Below are 24,612 nucleotides of genomic sequence, written 5' to 3'. Positions count from 1 at the left end.
TCCCTGGCATGTAATTAAGAGGCCTTTAATTTCAAGTTTRTGTACCAAATGCCTGCTTTGGAGGTATTCCATACTCTTTATTCAGGGCCTCTACCTGCAAAGTTCGAAGCTTCCATTGCWGGGGAAGCTAAAGAGGCTGTATGGTTTGCAAATGTAAGAACTTTGCTTTTGTAACAACGGCTACAAATAATATGGCTGCTTTAAATGTTACAAGGCATTTTCCTGCCTTCTAATTGTGACCCATTTCAATAGTGCTATCTGTGTTGCTGGGCCCAGCTCAGGCTGCAGCACCATTTTCCAGTCCATACTTGCAATGCAGTTAGTAATTATGGAGCATCTTCCCTCTGAAGCGCCCAGTACCTAAAGGAGGAAACCTACTATTGCAGTGTTCAGCATTTTCTGGAAACTGATCTCTTTGACGGTAGAAAAATATTTAGCCTATAACCTCACTGATAATGTGAAAATGCATGTCTCCAGTTATTTGCAACTGGATATGCAGCCCTTCAGCCTACAGGAAAGATTAAGATCACTGTCACATGATTATTACTTGGTGAGGATAGCCTTTCTGAAAAGGTGACTGTATTTCTCAATTCTAGTAAATACAGACACTTGCATCTTAAAAAGTACAACAATAACTGGTACCTTTTTGGCAGACTCAGCAGGCAGGCTGATTGTCTCAGCATGTAGAATGAATTAATACTTCTCTCCCAAGAGTGGGTCCTTCTAGAAAAGGCTTAAGGCAGATTGGTGGGGCATTCAAAGGAAAGCTGGGGGGAGGGGGAGACTTTTGTTAATAGCAACATTTTTCAGATTTAGATCTAGAAACATTTAAATGTTTTAATCTTGTATGAAAAACTCCACCCTTGCCTGTCCATCCCTTATGCATCTGATCTCCTCTATATTCCACACATCCTATATTGTCTTCTCCTGCTATTCTCCGTACTCCCACTCTACCCTTCTGCAGTTTGCTGCCTGTTCAGATGCCTGTCTCTTTGACTCCATTTCCTTGTTTCTGGATCATGCTCCTAATCCACCTTTCCTGGCCCTGACCTGTTTTTGAACTCCTGGCTCCCTGTGTCTTGCAGCTTCTTACCTTCTAAATTTGCCTTCAGTGTACCAACTGCTTGCTTTCTCCGAAGCCCACTCTACGATCTTCTAGGAAAGATCTGTTGAGTACCATCTRTACTTATTGTGTATGCAGTCCAGGAAGCATCATGTTTCCTTCATTTCTTCCTGTGACAAGATCTAAAACAATCCTTTTGCTTCTGTCTCCTTGTGCTCATAAGAGAACAACAAAGGTCCCCATGCGCTTGCTTCAAGTCAGCATTGACACTTTAGAGTGCACCTGCATTGAAGTCTTCTTACTATTATTTTGTTTGGTCATATATATACATCTATGGTAATTAAATTCACTGTGAAGAGATTCATTAACCTTCTGTAATCAACCTGCAAGTATTTAGTGTTAAATGAATATGGGTGAACAAACCAAATAAGAGTTGAGACAGAGAGCATATAATTAACTTTTAATGTCACCCTTCTGACATCCAGATATAGTTGCCATCTCTGGTAAAGAGACAGTGGTAGGACTACTCCATTTTCAGTGCCCACATGGGCACAGTATGGTTCTCCAAAGAGGCAAGAGCAAAATTTTCTGCACACTTTTCTTCCTGTCCTGAACCCCCAATTATTAATGCTGCCCAGCAAAAGCGGCTGACTGCCAGTTCTTCATGGAGGGAAGGAACAGTCGAGGGTGTAACTTCTGTGTGCCTACAAGAATTAGGGAGCATTATGCCTCCCTCTGATTCTCTTAGACATTGCAATTGTGCCTGGATGGAATTGTCTCACCTGGAACAATCCAGGTGTTACTAGTCCTCCAACAAATCCATACTGCGCTTTGCTTAGCTTACATTCAAATTGTTCTAGCCACTTAAGAAAATATCTAAAAGGAAATAAACACCAATTAAGGCAGATCCACAATAAGGATCAGCTCTGCACATTATTTTCTTGTYTTCTATCAGATAAAGCTTCCATTTTTGAACATTTCATTTTGTACTTAGATTATGTCTTCTCAGATAAGCTTTAAGCATTACCATCTGTTCTGCAGCAATCACATGATCCTATCATTTCGATTCAGTTGAATACAAATCCCTTTGACAATAGGGAAACAGCAAAATAACATTAATTTGTTCCAAAAACTGTCACAACACTAAATTATTAAGGGGCTGCTTTATGGTGGAGGTACAAGGCACGGGGAGACTCTCCTATCTTCCTCCTCAGTCCTGCACAGTCCAGGCAGCATTCTGATACTGAAGCTTCTTGTTTGCTAGGGGGACTGAGTCAGTGTTTCAGCTGTGTTCAGCAGCCCCAAGGCTTGAATGCTTAGCCAGGGCCCCATGCCTCTGCATGCCTGCTAGCATTTGGAAGCAAATCYTGAGTCACAGGGAATACACCTTTCTCTAGCAGCTGTAAAGAGCACTATCATTACACCTCTCAGCAATCTCAGAGGCATTCTTTCTGCATCTGTTCTCTGCAGAAAATTGGCCCACAGTTTTTTCTCTTGGCCGCTGCAGCAACAGGTCTTCCCTGCTAGTTTCTAGGAGAAAGGCAAAAGCAGAGTTCATGCCATGTGCGAGTATCGTGGTCACATCTATTAACAAAACTCCAGTGAAAGGCTGTTATCTGTTTTTCAGATATTGTGAGCACTCATCTAGTTAGAATAATGTGCCTATTGCTATGTACTGGTTTACCAGAAAGATGATCTTTCTCAGACTCAGATCTTAGTATCATTCATTTCTCTTTAAGATGTGAAAGAAGCATACGTTTTACCATCGAAGTAACTCCCACTTCATAACTTCACATAGGCAATGTATATCATTTGGGTAAAATATAGAAAAGGGGTGTATTAAAAGATTTTTCACCTGTTCATCTAAACTTGTCCTCAGCAAGGTGTTACAAATATCTTGGTTATCATTCAGAATAGAGGGTTTTTTTTACTGAAAATTAGCAGAATATGAATTTCTATATGAGAACTGTAAAGGTGAGAATAACAAAATGCTCAGATTTCAAGGGTGCAAAGGCAAAAATGTCTTGGACCACACATTGTTCTTTGGCATTTTAGTATCTATTTAAACTCATCATTTTCTTCAAGTTTGTAAGCTGTTTCAATAGTTAATCTGAAAGCAGTCAGTGAATAAATCTCTCAGAAGCATGCTATCTATTTCTATCAAGTTAAAAGGGAAAGGGTGCTTCATTTTAAGTGTGCTCATGATAGAAGAGCTCTGAATAGCATTTTATCTGCAATACTGTACGAAGTGCAAGTTAAAYAAACAACAACAATGAATGCATTTTTTTCAGGGGTGGTCCTCTTGGAAAATGTTAACCACATTAAAGTAGGTAATTATTGAAATACGCAATTAATTTTATGTTGATAGAAGTTGAAACTGTCATTCACCTGAGCAGGTGGTGGAAGAACCTTCTTGCATATCTGCTGATTGGGTCCCTGTACTCCAACACAGTTGAATCCAAAAGGGGTCTTGTAGGAGCATAAAAGGTTCCCAGGCTTGCCTCAAGCTGTGCTGTAGAGTTCAAATGCAGCAGCAATGAAACAAGTGAAACTGTTTCAACTACAACACGTTGTTCATTTTTGTAGTCAGTCAAATTCCTCAAACACTGATAAAATGTGATGTTGTTATAGGACAGATAAAACTAAAATATGACAGCTTGTAAAAACACAAATGTGCATATAACCTTTCACTTGAGGCAGAGCTGACAATGACTTTGAGCAGCAAAAACTGTCAAAAGGGAGAAGAAGTCTATAACACATCAGGTTCTCACCAGAAGCATACAATTAAAAGTGACTCATAAGAGTAATAAAATTTGAACAAGTTTATCCAGTACAGGTCAACTCTCAATTAGCTCAAATCTTCTTTGTCCTCTTAAGGAAATAACAACAAAGTTCATTTTTTCAGGGATTACTGCTATGTGTTAGGTTAGCAGGTGACAGAGCCTTTCTTGTGATCGCCTTCAAGTCTAAGGAACCTTCTTCAGCCAATAGTTCTTCAAAAAAATATTTTAGAAAGGGTAGAGAAMCCCTACAGGTTTGATTCTCCTACAACTTGACATGGTAGAAGGAAGGAAAACTTCTCTTGTAATCAATAAAATAAAACTTCTGCTACAGAGGAGCTCCCCACTCTAAATGATTTCTGACCTGCTATACTCCTTATCTGTGGTTCCTAGGCATTTTTCTGCATGTTTTTTTAACACATCATAAATAATCCATGAAAATACACAGTACATGTTTGTCCCAAACATTTAGCTGAAAGGAAATTTAATGACCAATACTATTTCTTGTTGTGTGATTTCTGATCAAAAGTTAATCCATAGTACAATTCCTTACATGCAGAACAAAATGACTGATACAAGTCTCTTTCTTAAATCAGAGGAAGAATATGATATACTAGCATAGTTCTCCTTTCAAGGTGGATAAGCAAATCGTTAATGCTAATCAGAATTTTGTGTGGGCTTTTAAAGTAGACTATAACCAAACTATTGTCTCATTAGGCAGACAAATATCTCATTGATTTGCTGTCATTAATGTTCATTTGAACGAGCCATTTCTGTGTTTAGTGATAGTGGTTCTTTAATTCCAAGTATAGTTATATATATTTTATTAGGCTTGATAGCACTGAATGTGCTAATAGTACCACATTAGGAACACAGGTAAACTGTTAGTAAATTAGATTTTGCATTATCTTAAAGTCTAGGCAGTAAGATAAGTTGAACTTTAAAGGTATTTTCTTTCAAAGAGCAGCCAATTTAGATTAAAATTGAATTCAGCAGTGCCTTTGCAAAAAGAAGCCATATTCCTTGCCATTGCTGTTTTCCTGACAGCATGTTTTGTACTTTTGAAATGTGTCAACCTACATGGAATACGAGTAACTACTAGCACAGTTATAGATTCATTAGATAGCCCAGCTTGATGTTGAAGGCAGAATAAAAATCTCAAAGATAACTGCCACATCGTTACAAATAAAAGGCCTGACTGGGTTCCACTAATAAGAAAACAAATTACCATGTCAAATTTGTTAGATTTATATAGAACAAATCCTAGATAAAATAAAATTTTGTCTAGTGTAAATAGCGTTAGGGAGCTTCATGGGGGGAAACACGCAGACATCTATTTATAACATGCATATTTTTACAGGAGTTGCAAAACCAGCCCTTCTCATGCATGCTTTTAAAAGCATGTTTTATTTAGAATTCATGCTCTATGTTTGTAATGCAGAGATTTTTTAATCTGATCTCATAAAATGGGATAGCTGATGGCATGGCAGCAATATGGGACACCTTGGAGTTTTTCTATCATCTAACACACCACATTCCTAAGTATTCATTCCTGCCACGAAAGACGCCTGGTCCCCAGCTGCCTTCCTGCTAGACTATGGTATAACACCTTCTCACTAAATCAATGCACTTGAAATCTTGAAGCCTATTGAGTTTCCGCATATACAGCAATTCAGGAGGAAGGCACCACATCAGGGTTTAGCAGAAATGGGGCTGAAACTAAAATTCATCATTTCTTGTTAGGCACATAAGCTATTACTGCAGGGGGCCAGAAGACAAATGCTATGATCCTAAAGGAGGCAGCAGAGGATAGTGTATTCAAAGCCTTTGGGTGTTCTAATGAAAGAACGACCCTTCACAAGCACCTTAAAAACGATACTAAAGACCTCTTGTCCTTGTTATAGGAGAACATCCCTCCGTAAGTTGGTGCTGTCTTAGTATGAATATAAAACACACATTTGGATCCTACACTAGATAAAATTACATAAGCTAAATCTATAGAATATAATGATGTTATAGCATATAGAAGATACTGCTATACATGTATTTAGTCATGTCTACACAATATATACATTAAAATATGCGTTGTTTTAATATTACTAATGACACAAATATGAATTAAATTGCAATCAACATACTGACCCAATTGTTACTGAAACTACTTATCTATATACGACATTTGGTTACAGAATACCATAATCCTAACTGTCTGGATTCTTGCTRTTGTCTTCTTTTTAAAGTCAATAAATATACTGTCATAATCCACATATGAATTACAAAGATCCCACAAAAATATATTAAAAATAGAATCTATTCTGACCTTCTCTCTCGGGTGTAAGCTTTTGTTTAAGAAGGTGATTTACAATGGCGGTCAAGCTTATGTAACACTGCTGCCCCATCGTGTTCCAGTTCATGGTGTTCAGGACACTAATTGCTTCATGTATCTCATCGTAACGAATGTACTGGTGTATGATTTCCACAAGGCCCAGCTGTCCTCTTGTGATCACACCTATCACAGGAAATATTAAAACCAAAGACAGTGTTAGGAGTGTGTAAAGCAGTAGYTGACTACTTTTCAGCACAGTTAAAAATAATTGTATTTGGTTAAAATTGAAAAGTTTTAGTTACTAGGTTTCATAATTAAATATTTRTGTGATATAGCTCTTTATCATCTTTTATTATATTAGCATATTTAGGCTCAGAGGGCTTGGGACAGTGGAGAAAAACCATCAGTGAGCTTCACATACATGGTCAGTACCTACTAGTGACAACATCATGTAATGAAGTTTGTTTTAAACATGATTAAAAAAGCTTATTCCCACTTTCTCTTTCTGTTCATAAATTCAAGCTCCTCTTTCCTGTAGAGGAATATTGCTGGACAAYACTAAAAAATAGGTATCTGCGTACACTAATCAACTAATCAAGTTCACACCAGCTCAGACTTTAAAGAAACAGTTACTCCGTTGCATTCTCCATACTGTGTTTCCTCTAGAACTTAGCTCTAGCTTGGCAAAATTCTCTAGGTGAGGCATTTCTTCTGTGAGGGGACATCATGAACGATATGAACATCTGGGTACCACGGAATTACAGCTTCCCATGAAACCAAAAATATGCCTCCTGTGAGTGAGAAAAATGAGCAACACTAYGCCTGCTCCATAAGAACATGATTTATCTACAACACTCAGTCTCTAAAAAGTATAAATTAAAGTAAATTCTCAAATTTTCTTGACTTTGGATCTCGATTTTTGAACAGAGAAGATGACTGAAAAGCTCCAGAGAGTAATTTCATTTATTGTCCCTGACTAACTAAATGATCTTGAGAAGTGGGCCATGCGTAGCATTTTGTAATTCTTCCTTGTTTTGAGTCATTGCACTAGCATATTGTTTATCACTGCTGTTCCTGGTATCAGACACAGAACAARTTTTCTGTTTCCTGCTCTTTAAATATAAAAACATATTTTTATTTCTTAGATTTAAACAATCTATTCCAATGCTGTTTGTCAAAATTGATTTAAGGAAAAAAATCTCATAAGAAAGGGGCAAGCTGAATTTCCTTTTTGATATTAAAGTCACAGAATAGTTGGGGAAAAAACTGATAACAGATCTCAAAAATGTTTTRTAAATGTAATTGTGAATAATGTTTGCAATGCATACAGACAGAGAAAAAAGAAAGCGGGGGAAAAGATCTGACTATGGCTCAAAGACAAGTAATCTGCTAAGAAAATGCAAATATAGACCAAATACTTCAGGAAAAATTACTTTTTTTATCTTGTAAAAAAGAAATATTTAATTTTTTAGTATAATTTTTTTAAAAAAGGTTTTCTTCTGCCATGTTGTATTTCACTTTTTATTTGCATATATTAAAGATTATGGACATTATACTGTGTAATAGCTATGTTTAACGTGTATATCTGTGATAATATCTAATTGTTATGGTGGAATTTATTCTTCATAAATGTTTAATGTTTTTAAAGTATTACACAAGTTGGGAACTCTTCACATTAATCATTAAGTGAAGATAAAAATACTTAATTGAATGTTAATTGAATTTAATATTATATTTAAAATCTCTTTCTAGGCCAGCAATGATAAGCYACTGGCACTAGTACTACATCTGGCACTATCCAAGATCTGGGTTGAAATCAATGACAATAAACCACAGTGCTTTTAAAAATAAATTTGGCATTAGACACCAAAAATATTTGCCATAATGTTTGAGGGTAAGTTTAAGATGAAACTTTTCCTCAAATCTATCTGGCTAGGGAACACAATGGAGAAATCACAGATTTCGCCCAAAATCATAATATAGCAATTGGAAGTTAAAAGTGTGTTTGCCTGTTCTCATTGACGTGGTTTATTAATCAGCTTTTATGAGAAACGATCCAAATAATGTTGATGTAATTTATTATTGATAAAAACAAGACATTTTATAACTGCATGCATCCCAGAGAACAGACGCTACCTATGATGCCGCACATACAGTTATTCAGTAAAACTACATGGACCAGAATCAATTACATGAGTTACATTCAACTGTATTTGCAGCAAATCTTTCTTTGCTTGAATAAATTTTTACAAATGCAGTGAAGATTTGTAAGATACAGWGATTGGTTGTAGGATCCAAATATCCAGTATTTTGGAAGGGCAAAAATAGAGGAGTATTAAGTACCAATAGGAGTAGTTTATCCTAAAAAAAAGCAGCAGATTACTGCAGAAACAGAATTAAATAGCCACAGGCTCTATGCTACTGCCTTGAAATTTTTCTGTGTTTGTATGTAGATCTGCGGGTACTAACACATGCTTAAAAAAACTACAGCAGCAATTCTACCATATTTACRATATTAGAGGCAAAAGTTGGGAATATATCTAGAAACATAAATTTAAGCATGTCCAGAGTTCTCAAATTCACTTTTGACCTATTTGGTCGAGTCCAGTTACTTCGCTCGGCTGCCTTTTGGACTGAATGCTCCACTGTAGCACAGGAGCTACACTGCATATATACATAACCATGAGTTAATAACAGTTTCTATTTCAGTCTTGTATGCTTGGTTTTTTGTCATTGATCCCTAAATTTTCAGTATACTTTGCATTATTTATTAAATAACACAGACTTAAAAACTGCTGAGCTTGGCAAGAGAGGCTGACTCATCAGCAAAGYATTACCTTGGTAGTGTGGCAGACCGAGAGAAAAAGAGGAAAATATGAAAACCAGGATGCAGTAGAGAGCAGCATATTTTTTGCTATAGAAATGGAGGGGTGGGACAGACAGAGAGAGCTCTGCCTTCTTCCTAGATGAGATTTACAGTAATTATACAGAATGAATTTTAAAATACGATAACTTTCAGCTGTAGAGGTCAACATCTTCCCATTTGGATGCTTGACTTCTCTTGGGTGGTGCGCTTCCAGGCAACCTGCTTGGGAAAAAGAGGTGACAGCCAACTCACTGCCTAATTGATTTAGGAACGGTGCCCAGGGAGACAGTCCAATTAAGTTTAGAAGCTGGCAATTAGCAGGAAAGGCCTCTAAACCCCTGCACTGAGAGCCTGCTTGCCTTAGTAAGAACATAAATGTGCTAAAGATAGCAAGGGGAAAGCTGCGCTTTCTGGAAAGCTGTTGTGAGTAACCTCCACAAGGGAGGACTGAAGAAAAGCAAGGTAGATGGGGGTAGAGTGCCTTCTGCTTGACTGGTAAGAGGTAATTTAGATTTTTTTTTTYCAAATAGCCAACATGCACAAAAACTTCAAATATCTGCATTAATTAGTGATCTGGGGTACTCTGCARCTACTAAACCTGTCAATGAACATAAGGGAGCTGAATTATCTCAAAATAAACAACAACTTGTTAACAGTTTTTTAATAGTATTTTGGATTACTAATAACCTGGAGCAGCTCTCTTAGAAATACGTAAGTCAATCCAATATTTTTTGTTGTTAACATCCAATGGTATTGATTTACCTGTTTGCACTGGCATATTTAGTTAAGTTTTTTAAATTCAGACTTTCATATGTTTAGGTTTTCAATACTTTTAAATAAGATTTTCCCCACAAAAGCACATATTTGTATCAATCAGTAAAAAAAAATAGAGAATTAAAGTAGGGTTTCAAACCACACTCTCACATGGTTAAAAAAAGGAAGAAAAAAATTTCTCAGTCTTAATATACAAAATAATCACAACAATTTCTGTAAGGATCTACAAAGGTAATTCTGTTTTCTTGGACAGACAATGGGCAAAATGCTGRAATTTTCCAGGATGAGTGTATTTGACATAGCTGTTTGCCATGCCAGAAACACTGATTTGGTAGTCAGAAGATTTAAGTATGATTGTTTTTTAACTCTTGCACTGGGTTTGCACCACTGTACCTGTYTGATTTGAATGGAATGGACCCAGTTCTCAGTGATGAGAAACTGCAGGGTTTTATTCTGGTTCAGCCACTGCCTTACTGTGTAACTCTGGGAAGGCCTTTTAGCTTTCCTCAGCCACTTCTTGTTATTCTGTTTGTAAAACGGAGATAGCTATGGCTTTGCTCTCCTAAAACCTTTCTACACCTAAAGTATAAAGTGAGAAGTGCTATATAAATTCTAAAACGAGTGCTATCACTGCTTCCTTGATTTACAGCTCCTGCTAAGTTAACTGAGAGACTAGCCTTCTCCGAAAGCTGTGAAACGTTTCCATCTTGTGGAAAGTCTTGAAGGAAGGAAATACTGTAATTCATGTACTTCCTGGACTGAAGTCAGGAAGAACAGAGTACTGGGACAAATATACGTTGTAATGCAAAGGACAGTTGCATTATGTACAAAATAATTCTTTTTTTAGGAAACAAAAAATACTGTTATCTGAAGTGTATTTTAGGGGTAGTACTACAGAATGAATACAATTCCTACAACTGTATACGCCAAATATAAATAATCTTCAATATGAGAAATTAATGTTTTTATTAGAGTTGCATGGAAATTTTCCAAACAAMCACATTGGACTTCTATTATCTCAGACCTCATATGAATGATACAAAATCTTTGTGAAACGTAAGAAACTACCCGGTTCACATCTTCAAAGATAATTGGCATTGGRTGCTTTGGGCCCAGATATCTAAAATGAGGGTTCAAAAAACTCTCAGTGAGTTTTCCAGTGAAGAAATTTGTGAGGTAGAGATGTTTCCTCAAGAGCGTAAGGTTCAGTAGATGTGCTCAGTGACTTACCAAGTTTAAAGCGAAGTACTCCTAAGGGGCCCTTGTCAAATCTAATCAACAAAAGATCGTGAATATCTGTGCCATGAGTGATGGGAGATGCAACTTGAAGAGCAGCCCACTGCATCTGGATGAGGCTGCTAGACACRTCAAAGTGTTTACTGAATTGCAAAGTTGTCTCAGGTGAGTAATCTTCTGCCAAAAGCTGCATTTTAATTGGGGACAGTGCTGTGTCAAAAATTTGCAGCTCCCCTTGAGAGCTGCCAACCAAGAATATTGCTCCACAAGGGTGGTAGCTCATTAAAGCAGGCAGTAGTTCTGCTTGGGCTAACAGAGTCACTTTGTTGTAAGCTTCGTACAGAATTATTGACGAATCTTCACAACCCAGGACCAGTTTGTCTTCTGTAATGTTTCTGCAGCAACTGATGGCCTTTGCTTGTAGTGGTATTCTGGTGACCGCCACACGCTGAATTTTGTTCCTAACACACTCGTAGACACAGCTGTCAGCCATGGGCTCTTTGTCTGCAGAGATGGAGTGCTCTACTGTRTGAACCTGATAAGGCTGATTAGTGCTAAAGCTGGCATCAAGTGGATCCCATTCTGTGCGGACAAAACTCAAAACCTGAAAAAAATCCAGAGCGTTTGGTAGTCATTTGTAACAGTTTATTCTTACTTTGATGTTTTAGAAAATAGACTGCTGCTAATGCTTTTTCTCATAGGTCACTAAGCTAAACCAAATATCTATTTTAGACATTGAGCTATAAAATCTATTATTTAGGTTTTTAAATGGTTACTTCATTTTATTAAAAAACCCTGCAATATAGTTTGACCATATTTGTTTACTCAGAGTATATAATAGGTTAGCGGAACAAAAGATAAAAGAGGAGATGGTCCTAAAAAAGGGAAAGTAAGAAATTTCCGAAAAAAATCCAGATGTTACGCTAAGCATCAGATGTTGATAAGCAGATTTAGCTCAGTTGGTTAGAGCATGGTGCTGCTAATGCCAAGGTCRTGGGTTCAGTCTCTGTAYGGGGCTATGCTGAGGGCTGSACTAGATGATCTCCAGAGGTCCCTTCCAACCTTACCATTCTATGATTCTATAAAGCATTTTTGATCATTTGCTCTTGGCCACAGTAACAGAAAATATTATCCCGTAGTGGTAGAAACAATGGCACGTTTAATCAATATGTACTGTAGATTGCCAGATGAGTAGGTGGTAGATGCTCCTTGGTGCCATATAGTTTAGATGCAGAATGAATGAATTTGTGATAGTAGAAAGGGAGGATCAGTTGGGAGTAACTGAAGGYTGAATGAACTGGAGGAGTAACACAAATACTGAATACGATACAAAGACAGTAGCTAGCAAATTGTAACAATTTGCAGTGTGGAAACATTGGAAGCACTATAAAATGATGCAGGTAACAGGAGAGTCCAATGAAGTCCATGTTGTGTGATGCATGTGTTTTAAGAGTTATTGTATAGAACATGAGCAGTGAAAGCGTGGGAGATGTACTAGCTGTAAATGAGCTACAAATCAGCTTATGGAATACTTTTTCTATGAAAGAGAGAGAACAATGTCTCTAGAAGAAAGATAGTAGTGGAAGTCAGTCAGAAACATGCTTGTGTTTGTTCTTTCAGAAATAAACAGTAAAAGGAAAACATCAAACTGAGCCAAACYCCACCCTCAGGTATATCCATAGCATTCTTCAGACTCCAGACTAAAGCTGCTGACCTGCTGTTAATTATGGAAGCCCCTTTTGAGGCCAGGTGGTACACAAATACAAATGTGATTAGAGGACAGGGAGAGGACGAGCGAGGAAATATGGAAATTTCATACTGAAAACAAAAATGGGCACATAATGTTAAAGAAGTTTAAAGCTGACTTCCATAGATCACAAGATTAACTGAACATATAATTTAGTCTTTCATCCTGCAAATGAGAAGAAGAAGAAATTATGATTTTTTTGGCATACCACCCATTACTTCAGAAGCAACTGCTGAATTTGTAAGCAAGTTATTTGGGATGTTGATCAGACTGATTAGAATGTTTTGTTCTGACAGTTTACTCATTTTATGAGTAAAAGGAATTCTCAKTCAAAAGCAGAAAAAAAAAGATTTATTGCAATTTTGTGACTGCACACTAACTGCCTACTAATACAAATGTCTTAGCTAATTTAAGATGATTAGTCTAGAACAAACAAACAATCTCTTAATAATCAAGAAACAAAGTATTACATGCAAAAGCATCTAATATAGAAGCCAAAGCAACGARCTTCTGAAAACCAGGTAAGCCAATCCCAAGCAAGAGTGAAATTGCGATCAATGAAAATATATACCAAAGCAGAAACAAAAGGTTTAATTAGCTATATAGGCTGAAACCCCTTTTCTCACCTGCTCCATTCCCTCAGCAATGATTTAGGCTYTGGAGCTAGTCATTTATGCCCACAAAATGTGCAGTGGCTACTGTGCTGTGGTTTGACGTTAAAAACTGCTTGAAATGTGTAACTTATTAGGGTGTTAAATTGCATAGCAAGGAAACCTGTAAAAGAGGTTATTGTGGACAAAGGATTACTGTGACCACAGAGCTCTGTAACCCCAAATAAAGACAAGGCGAAGTGTTATTATTTGTTCTATAATTTTCCCTAGGACTATGTACAGAGACCCAGGTAGCTGCCTTTCAAATATGTGAAATAGAAATCTTGCCCAAGCAAGTCTTCAAAGCTTCCCTAACTTCTGTGAAATGAGCCTTGAGGCCCTCTGGGACTCAGATTTCTGTCTTCCTGTGGCAGGTTTCAATGCACTGCATTATTCCTCTATATATTCAATACAAAATCTGTGTTCCTCTCTGGACATCTCCTCACAACCTACGAGAAAGTCATGAAGATCCCCACAACTATCAAGCCTGTGAGGGGTGAAAGACTGAAAGCTCTATTTAATTGTAAAGAGGGGTTGGCCCTGAAGGTTGAGGCAGTAGACAAGAAAAAACACAGGAAACATACTGGAGTGATTGCTGTGGGAACTGGAGATAGTCACAGAAAAATAAATGTCATCTGATCATTTGAAAGTCAGCAACCAAACTGAATCCAATTAATAGTTTTGTTCAGCCTTGTAAGAGCAGAAGTGGGACAAAACTCTGCTGACTRCATTAAAATTAGAAAAAAGTAAAACCTAGTCTTTCGGAAGCCCTAATTAATCAGCCTTGAGATGAGAAGCTTCCTGGCTTCACAGAGTTTTGTGAGCAGATTCTTGAAATGAAGTCTAGGGTAGAGCTGGTTGGCGCATACAATGCAACTCTAGATGAGGCAAAAGTTCTCGAGAGAAGGAGAGGAAGACTCTATTTGCTAYCTTTCGAAGGATAAGTTTTGACATAAAGTTTAGTTGAACTAGTCTTAAAGGAAACTTTTCTAGAGAATTCCRTTGATGATACATGGAATACTGGCTGAGAACAAGAAAGACATTTCTCCGTAGATTGGAACAGATATGCTACTCCTCATGCATCAGTGGCCTCATTTGCCTCTYGGAGGAAAAGAATACCAAGCCTAGAGATCTCTTTGTTCGGGTTTCCAGCTTTGCTGAATACAACTGGTATTTGGCACTCTAACGGCAAAAAACAAAATGGATATTCTGTTTCATCTGAGAAGAGAGGTTTGAGTTTCTCTGTCAGAAAAAGCTTTTATTAACAATTCTTCATGCCACTAACTGGAAAACTAAAGCAGAGAGACATACAACTACAGATGCACGTTGATAAGTCTAAGATGATGCTTTTGAAAAATAAGAGGCCTAACAATCAAAGGATCTTTTTTCCAAGAAGATGATACTCCATTACTTGTCAATTCTTTATCTACCTGGTAAGTAGCCGTATGCTATACGCTAGTAAATGTAGTGTACCACAGTGCTGTAATAGTCCATCTAAAGGAATCTGCTGAGGTTCCTTCCCCGTGAGCAGTAGTTCTGACCTCTTTGGAACCCTAAAGTGGAACATTATAATAGCAATATATCTTCCAATTAACAAAACCCAACATTCACTTGGGGAATGGGCCAGCAAAAGCTGGAGGAGTTCCCTCAGAAGTGGGCAGGACAGCTGTAGGAATTACAGAGGAGGGGACTGGGCAGCCGAACTATGAAGACAGAGCCATAATATCACAGGGCAATGGTCCCAGTCAAGGCGAAGAGTTTTCCAAAAATCTAGGACAAAGCAGCATATCCTTTGATTTCAGAAAATTTCTGGAGTTAATTTTCATGAATTGAAACCAATTACTTATTGAACACCTTCCACACCCCCACTCCAAACTCCTTTTTAGGTCTGTGACATGTACACTACAGAAATACTGTAAGTGTATTTTTAAATGTTGTCCACATATTTTATACATTAGGTGCATTAAAGCACCAGTGATGCAGCACTATTGCATCTATATCCTTTTTCCTCATGCAACAGTGGCCTGTGCCTTGCATTAACTAATAAGCAGAAYGCATGAGGGATACTCTACATGCCAAACTCAAATCCTAACTCAGAAATCATGATTCCAAGCAAAGGAATTTAATCCGTTAATCTTTATAACCAAGGGGGGCTGAATTATTCTAGTTACAATGCTGTTCTTTCCCTTCAGTTTGTTATGTGAAAGAAATAATGGAACTAACTTGTGCAAGCAGTCTCACTCTCGTCAGTGCAAACCCTTGAACATTTAAAATTGAAGTGTTTTGCATAGAGTACTGGGAAAGGATAAAGCCCATATATCGAACCAAATATGAGTTTTAAATAGTAGTTCTTAAGCAGAAAATTGGCTTACCAAGCAGATAAAAAAGAAAACAAAAGAAACACAGAAACAAGCTTGCTGTGACTGAATTGTCTGTCTTTCAGATGAGAAAAACGTTTGATTTATTTTATGGATGTTAGGAAACTGCTTGTTTAATTTCACACAGTGAGGTTCCAAATAACAACAAACACTTTAATTAGAAATGTTGAGTGGAAAGTGTAGTGCATGCTAGAGTAAAATAGTTTTAAATACAGCACTGTGAAGAAGGAAGAAAAAATCCCTTATTTTTAAACACTTCTAAAATAAAGACTCAAGGTTTACTCCAGGTTTCTTATTTGCAGCATTGTATTTAGAGCACCCCATGCAATCTTATTATTTACATTTTCAGCCAATATTTATTTTCTTTCAAAATCTATCATTGCAATCTTTATCCTGTGTCACTCATTGCACTTTTAACCCAGTGTGACATCAAGGATTCCGCATTCTTTGCTTTATGTCTGTGAGAGGTATTTCAGCTCTTCAGTCACATACCGTAAACGCTTTTCCGAGTACTGCAATAACTGCAGGATAGCTCACTCACAAAAGGGCTGCTGCGCTTGTTTCACAAGTTTGAAGCACAATGTGGAAGCAATAATTATTAAATACCATCTCTTGGGAGAAAGGAAAATAATACTCTCTTCCAGGCAAATTCTTTTTTCCACAGAAATGAAGTGTAATTTCAATGATTCATATTAGCACTAACTGCTGCAAAATAAACACGGTGAGAAAAATGCAAAGTACCACAGTAACTCAGCACTGGCATCATCACCTCCTGWTAATTTCTGTTTGCAGAGTAAAGTTCATGTTCATTTTACCATGACTTTCCCTCAAAACATTTACTACAAGGATGATTTCACATCAGATCCTATTTATTCAGAGCAAATAGTTTGAAATGATATCAGCAAGATTCCTCTTCTGTTTTCAAAATGAAAATACCATCATTATCTCTACAGGGAAACAATTTAAATAACAATCTTGATCATTTGTACTTTAACAAAGAAGAAACTAAAGAAGAAAAAAAGATTGCATAAATACTTTAGAGTATGGATGAGTTTACTGGAGGAAATCAGCACATACAAGGAGCCGACAGAGATTCAACAGACAAATACTCCGGCAGCAACATGCATGTAGGCACACAACATATATTCGCACAATGATGTTGTATGGTAAAGCTCTTTTATTTCTTCTTTAGGGGAGGGTACCTCATCAAATCCCACACACCTTAACTTGGTAAACACTGATCTCAGAAAAAAAAATAAAAGAATAATACTAGTCAAGATTCTAAAACTGTAAATTGATATTAGAATTAATTTGGGAGTTTACCTTAAGYTGAATTCTTCTGTGGTATTTTTTATCATGTAACTAAACAGAGCAGGCAGTGACACAGTAAACTTGAAAAATACTTTATTTTCTAAAATAATAACAGAAATGCTACTTAGTCATTTAAATTTTATTTTCAGTTTTTCCTCACAGAATATGCCAACCATGTTTCGGTTTTTAAAGGAAAAATATCTACCTTTAATCTTAATGGTAGTAAATGTTAAAACATAAAGCCACATAGCACAATTCAAATCATATTTACAGTGTATTTAAAATGTGAAACATATTTCTTCCATTAAGTTGAAATGCTGTTTGGGTAAACAATACCCCAAACACTGTATGTGCCACATGAGTCATCCCAAGGCGTAATGTTTAGTTACAGGATATCATCTTGATGAGGGGTTGGGTTGATTTGTCCYAGAGCTACTCCTGCCCTCATCCTAAGAAGCACTTGTTTGGTGGGCAGCAAATAATCACTCAGAAAATTCTTCCAGGGAGGAAGTAGCATCATGTAAGTGCACCACTTATATTTGCTCTGCCACAACAGTAAGTGTCAGTAGCTGGCAAATCTTTCAGTGGTTTTCACAGATAACCCCAAATGTGCTGTAGAATGGCTGTGGATAGCACTTGTTCGCTTCCTCAGGCTTGGTTTACTGTTTCATAAACCCAATATAGCAAAAAGCTCTTTATAGGCTTGACATTCAGCAGTTCCTGCTTTCTATCTATATATCTAGGTTATACTATTACTTTCAAATAAAATGCTGGTAAATGACAAGACAAAGCACTTCAAAATGTGGCATTATTTTATTACACTTCTCTTAGATAAACTCTCCAACCCAAATCATTCCTTGCTTCTTATTCTTCTACTATTGGCAATAATTATTTCCTGGGAGAAAACTCTTACTACATTATTGGTCAAAAAACAAATTCAGGTTTACTTCTATGCATAAAAATGGGATACCATGTTTTTATTCCAGGTATATACCTGAAGAGCACTACACAAGGGTAAAGAAGTAAAGGCAGAGAGATGCAAATAGGCATGTTTATAGAAAAGCTATTTTTTGTGGTATCTGACCTAGACAGTAACTGTTTAGAAGTCAGCTGGAAATGCCATTTATATTTTTGCTCATTTTTAAGCTGTGACATGACCCTCAGAAGTTAAAGTGTATGCTCCCGGATGCTGGAGGGGAAAGATGTACTTAACTGTATACTGGGTATTGACACTAATTCTACAGCTGCTGTGTTATAATATCTTCCTTCCTTGAAGGGGTCCATAACAACAACCCATAATGGGTGCTAGAGAAATCAAGGGAAAAAAACCTCAAACAGTACTGCAGACTACCTATGTCACGGGTACATAGGGGAAGCATATAGGCAGTGTGTCTTGAATCTCATGCAGCAGCCCACTGAGCATCCAAGAGATAAGGGCATGGAACAGGCTAACTTACAACTAGCAAAAATGTTTGTTATCCACACATTACTAAGTTTTCCATAGCACTGGCATAGTGCTTCATGTCTCATGGACAAATACAGGAAAAGAAATTTCATATGAAGAACTTCCAATTAAAATAGACAAGTGCACTAAAAGGAACAGAAAAGGGAAAGTAACTGAACAGTTAAAATTTGCAGTTCTGCTTTCACAAAGAATTTCCTTGTATTTATATTACAATATGGGCTAAATTAAAAGGATTATTAGTTTATGCCTAAAGGTACAGTGAATGCTTATTATCATTATTGTGTTAAGTACCAGTGATGTGCTTGGGTCTATACTAGACAGCCCCAACCCTAAGTAATTTAGAGTGTAAACCTGAAAAGGATAAAAGAAGGTGCATTGAAACATGCAGAGCAAGGCTGTAATTTAGAAATCTCCCTATAATATACACAATGAAATGGAGAAATCTTAAACTGACAGGATAGTTTCTGTGAATTTTATAAAATAAATACATCTCTGAAAGACATCTCAGAAAAGAGATACTGGAAGCCGGTATGCTGGCATTAGGRAGTCATTAGGGAGCATCCTGGAAGAACAGAGATGTGGGAAGGAAACAAAAGGCATGGGAACGTCACTGTCAGAACCAGGACATATGGGAAAGTCATGGTAAGAAGTAAGATTGGAAATGTTGGTAGGATGAAGTTTTATAATCTTAAAATGGCACAGGAGACTAGGTGGCAAAAAATTACAAAGAATGGCACAGAACACAGTTTATATCTACTGAGGTAGAAAGAGCTATACTTTATATCTGATTAAGCATAACTGCAGGAGGAATTGAGAACTGCAGGTAAGTATCAGGCAGGGGAGAAAGATGAGTCAGAGGTGACCACAAGTGGAGAGAGGTCAACTGAAAAGTAAAGAAGGGAGAAGTGGAAGTACTTTGCACTTGAAGTCTATAGTGATTAATGACTGAAATATGTAAGAAAAGCTGTCTCAACTATCTTTTCTCTTTTGCTTTCAATACATAGAAAATCCTAAGGGAAAAAAATCCTCAATTAAATTAATATTAGTTATCAAAGTAATAATTTCAAGACACAAAAATATTTACATCTTCCCAAATTAAAGAGAACAGAATATTGTTTGTAAGAGTAGCTTATTCTCAAGTGTTACTTAGGGTTTTTCCCCACAGGGAAATAGTTTGTACTAGCTATTGCAGAACAGCTATTCCACAGCCGACCCTCAGGTTTATGTGCTTCTCCCACAGTCAGTGCCTTTTAGTCTGTATTAGAAGCGGCTCAAGCTAAACTGAAAATAAAACTCTCAACACAGGAGCATCTATATGAGATAGTAGTCCAGAACAGCTTTTACACTTTAAATTCAGTTCAGTTCAGTTCAGAATATGCCCAGATAGGTTCATTTTAAAGTTTTCACCTAAGAAACTGCATTAAAATATTCTTGAATAGATTAAGTGAAAATGAAAGAGACAAATTCAAAATTATCTGCCTAAAAAAAGTAAGCTAAGTAAGTGTCAGGAAGCAGGTCAGACTGTAGTCCTGTTCTAACTTGTAGTTTACATTCTCAGCTGTAGAAGGGGAATCTTGACTTTTAAGACAAAAAATGGTTACTGATTTGACCAATACTCCTCACAATCATTCAAGCAGCATCAAGGTGTAGCTAAAACTTAGTAATTATAATAAAATGGTAAATATACTTAAAATAGATTTTAAAATGTTTATCAGATAGTATTATGGACAACAAAAAATAATTGCATTGGAGACAAGTACAACTGCTACAGCTTCTAACYCAAGTTAAAAATTTTTCTAGTGGTACTCTGACACTATTTTTTTACGGTGGTAGCAACGCCAAAATAATTCTGCTATAAAGATCTAATTTCCTTGCTACATTTGTCAGATTGCCAATTTCAATGTGAAAAATACTAACAGTGCTAAAGAAGGTGTTTTTTCATAAAATAACCAGCTTTAAAATCAGGATGACTGATCTTCCTTTCTTCTGTTCTTAATGTAGCTGTTACTTTTATCTACCTGAATATGCATTTAAATTGAATATTTATTTCTTTAGCAAATCTGAAAAATCATGTAACAAGAGAGTTCAGAACTTTACCTCCAGTTTGCCATGTGCACAGCCTAAAAGCAATAAGTTGGCTCTGTCCCTCTCACAGGAAATAGGAGACCAAGGCCATGCTCCATCATTAGTTGCTGACCACCAGCAAATAACCATATCTTGCATACAATTTATTGCCAGGTGACGTTTCATCCTTCTACCTTCTGGTCCAGGTATATCGATATAGGAAATCTGATGGAGGAAAAAATGCAGAAAATATTTCAGGTGATAAAATTATACAATAGGTGCAATTGGGAGCATTTGCTTTGGAAGTGTGAAAGAAAGTGTATATAAACACAGAGGACTGTGTACATATACCTTCATATAGGCTCTCTGTAAATGTAAAAAATATCTCCTCAGACAGAAAGAGACATGCTCGCACTTTTATCTGTGGGGAGGGGATTGGGAAGGAAAGGAATGTGAGTTAAGAAGGAATTTACTGCAATGACTCCAATCAATACCAAAATGTACAGTCATGGTTGCTTGACAGCATCGACCTACACATAGGATTTAAGCCTAGCCATATTAAATGACAAGTTCTGTGAAGCTGACCAGGGAGCTAAGGCTGGTGTTTAAGACATAATCAAATATTAAATATATTCTATAGTGTTTGAGTGGACATGTATCTTTCTTTTTGCTGCCTAAATTAAAGAATCCAGATACAAACATCCACTTTGCAAGAGAATATATACTTTTCTGCATAATGTGGATGAGCTACAGCATCATGCGTAAAGTTTATGCAGCTCTTGAGAATTGTGCCTCTTTCTCAGAAAGGATTTGTGGAATTTATTATTCAAACTCTGTTATTTTGGAGCATGGTTATTTGAAAACATGAGCAGTGCACCATCTGGGTGACACATGCCAAGGAAATATAGATTGCACCGCATTTCTGCTTAAGGAATTAATGGAAGGTTGATAGCTAGGGGAAAAAAAACTATCTTGCCATTGCTGGTCAGCAATAATCGAACCACTTTCTGGGGATTAAGCGCATGGCTAAGCCTACTGGACCAGACACTAGCAAAGGGCAGGGGGTCTTCTTATCAGAGAAATGCTTCTGGAGCCAGTCTCACTACATGACAGATTGCTTTCATATTCCTGTCTGCAAGGCAACAAAGGATGGCAGTAATGCGATAATGCCAGAGTGCAATGGGTGTTAAGAACCCGTTGCATTTATGTATTGTATTTAGTAAATAATCAGGCTCATCCAAATTGTGATCTCACCACTCAACCAAGGCCATTAAAATCAAGGTTAATGCTTTAATAATCCTTTGCTGTTTTTTATATGGTCAAAAAGAACCCCTTTCTATTTGCATGGTCATAATATTATTGACCTCTTCATCCCCTGAATACACATCAAAGGAACTGAAATCAAAGTAATTACCAATGTTGTTCTCTCATGGTAAACACTTAACTCCTTGTACTGTCTCCTCCTTCAGTAAATTGAAATGAATTTAAAAAACACAGATGGGAAAAACTTGTAAAATGTCAATATTTTCAGAATACCCTGTGTCTTGTTTGTCAAAATTCTATTTAAAAGTAGAAAGATAAAACAGAAAGTAAAGTTTAACAGGTAAATGCAACTTGAATTAAAACTGCATGTAAGTAGATGATTTGGTGTTAACACACTTACTAGGATGGAAAAACACACATACTGTTACAGATACTACTGAGTGCTGTATTGCAGTGTTAACTGGTCATACCAATTTAACATTTAACAACAGCCACGAATCTTTGGCAGACCTTGATGTCTTGCATTAGAGATGGCACCGTCAAACATGGACTAGTGACGCTGAGAAAAGGTAAATGATTATTTATTTTTTGTTGATCTCCAGGATTGTAGCGATTCATACAGTAAGTCTGGCTTTCTTTATTCAAAGTATATATAAAATCAAAGGTACTATCACTTAGAAAGGAAGAGGATAGAGAAAGTAATTGTTCCATTTAGATATGTATTGTGTAAATATTAACTTTAGATAACAGTATAATGTAAACATAACTTTAGCTATCAAACATTTGTACTAATTCATCAGAAAATTAGAATACATGCCAAACCCAAAGGAAAAAGAAAAAATTCCTCTATTTTTCAGGTATACAATAAAATAAATAAAGAATAATCAACAAACCAACCAATTTCTTTTACCTCTAAGCCCTGAACTAACTGTGAGGAGAAAAGTATGGTAGATCTGTTCTTATTACTATTAGCACTCTGGCAGTCCAGTATAGCCTTGAATTTCTTGCCAGTGCTGCCCACTGTTACAATGAGCAATGAGCAATGTGAAGTTGCTTTTTTGTACCAAAAAGATTACAATCGAAATATGATAAAAATTTAATTATATCATTATATATGATTGTAAGCAAGCATTGCTCTCATTTTAGAAATACAAATTGAAACCCAAATACTGAGCACATTTCCCAAGGCTACACTGAAAGTCAGAGGCAGAGATGAAGGCTACCCTCAAATTTCCAGCATCTAAGTTCCATACCTTAGTCCCGTGGTAGTTCTATACCAGTGCAATTTTCCTTTTAAATACACTCTATTGACAAAAAATTGACATTAAGGAAGTACTTTTTTAAAAGGATATATTGTTACAACTTTGCACATTTCCAGTTGAGGAATATCTTTGATTCTTTTAATCCTATTGATAGCAACACTACTGTTGACTGTATCTCTGATCTTTTGGTGTTTGCAAGTTTGACCAAGAGCAGTCATGAATAACTCTGTTTCAATACAGACAGCTGACATAATATTACTGCAGCAGTGAATAATACTTTCTGCTGGCTCACACTGGTGCAATTTTGAAGATAATAAAAATTATTTTTAGCTGCCTAACTAGCAAGCCTCACACAAAAGAACATTCAATTAAAAAATGCAAATGCCTTTTTTGGCTGGCAAAACATAATCCATAGTGATTCCCACTGATTTCAAGAGAAAGCAAAGTTAACATTGCACGTGGATGTGTTGTAGAAGCTCGGCTGTGTCAGCAAAGAACTGAACATAACAACCTGATTATGAAATGCAGGAGTTTTTTCTGGTTTCCTAGGGCAGAGCGAGGTTTCTATGGATTAGAATTTCCTTCTTTCCCAAGAAAAATTGCCACAACCATTAGGCCAAAAATGTGTTCAGCAATACACAGAATGAAAATATATTTTCCAAACATAAATGAAGGAGYTATGGGGCTTATAATTAAATGATGAAGGAAGCCTTCAGCTCACCACAGTTTCTTAGTTAAAGCTGAGAGCTAATAAAAAAAACCAAATCCACCAACCTTGCTTCTAAAGCACAACCTTAGCAAACACCGTAGACCAGGCACACGTGAACATCATTTTAAAGTAAACTACGTATCAGCTCAGTTCCTGGTGAACAGTGAACTGTCTCAAATCCACGTTATAGAGGCTGGATCAATCTCGCAAACACAAGTCATTGCTGAAAAGAGGCCCTGAACTGAAACAGCCTGGAAAATGTATTAGATATTCATCCTAGCAGAAAGTATTTCTGCCAAGCAAGTTAAAATGTAATATGGCAAAACTTAAATTAAACACATCCTTAAAGAGCTTGCCTTGAAAAATGCAAACTCCCTTATGTGAGGAAGCAAATTACCGTAGGGTTGTCAGGGGGAAAATATTTGCTAGGAAAAGATTGCTTTCCTCAACATTTATCCAGTTTGAAATAAATAGAAACTCTCTTGCTCACTGTATCTTTCCACCTGCCTTGGGTAAAGGCTTGTCTCTTCATTCTTGCAGTGAATTGGATGCAGATCTTTTCCTACTCTACCTGCTCAAAGTTAATTACCGTTGGCTCATTATTTTTTTTTTTTTACTGTCACGGTGCCAAGCATTCCCAGCTAAGGTCATAGTTGTACTGTCCTGAAGCCAAAGCATTTACCATCCACATAGGTTATGTCTGCACAGCCCAACCCAG

The 24,612-nt window shown here is 36.8% G+C and overlaps 1 protein-coding gene across 1 annotated transcript in view; it reads right to left on the bottom strand.

Annotated features, from left to right (window-relative positions):
• WDPCP (WD repeat containing planar cell polarity effector) overlaps positions 1 to 24,612 on the bottom strand; it is a 150,137-nt gene that overhangs the window by 53,110 nt on the left and 72,415 nt on the right. The window contains exons 9-12 of the mRNA XM_085307279.1: positions 20,694 to 20,885; positions 11,040 to 11,649; positions 6,164 to 6,352; positions 3,452 to 3,575 (exon numbers count right to left, since the gene is read on the bottom strand). Coding sequence (XP_085163405.1) covers positions 3,452 to 3,575; positions 6,164 to 6,352; positions 11,040 to 11,649; positions 20,694 to 20,885 — 1,115 coding nt within the window. The remainder of the gene's footprint in view (positions 1 to 3,451; positions 3,576 to 6,163; positions 6,353 to 11,039; positions 11,650 to 20,693; positions 20,886 to 24,612) is intronic.

Source organism: Rhea americana, unplaced genomic scaffold (genome assembly GCF_003343005.1).
Source record: "Rhea americana isolate MKP2758 unplaced genomic scaffold, rheAme1 scaffold_256, whole genome shotgun sequence".
Classification (NCBI taxonomy): Eukaryota; Metazoa; Chordata; class Aves; order Rheiformes; family Rheidae; genus Rhea; species Rhea americana.
Note: the sequence above shows the minus strand (reverse complement) of the source record. Positions and strands in the feature narration are given on the sequence as shown.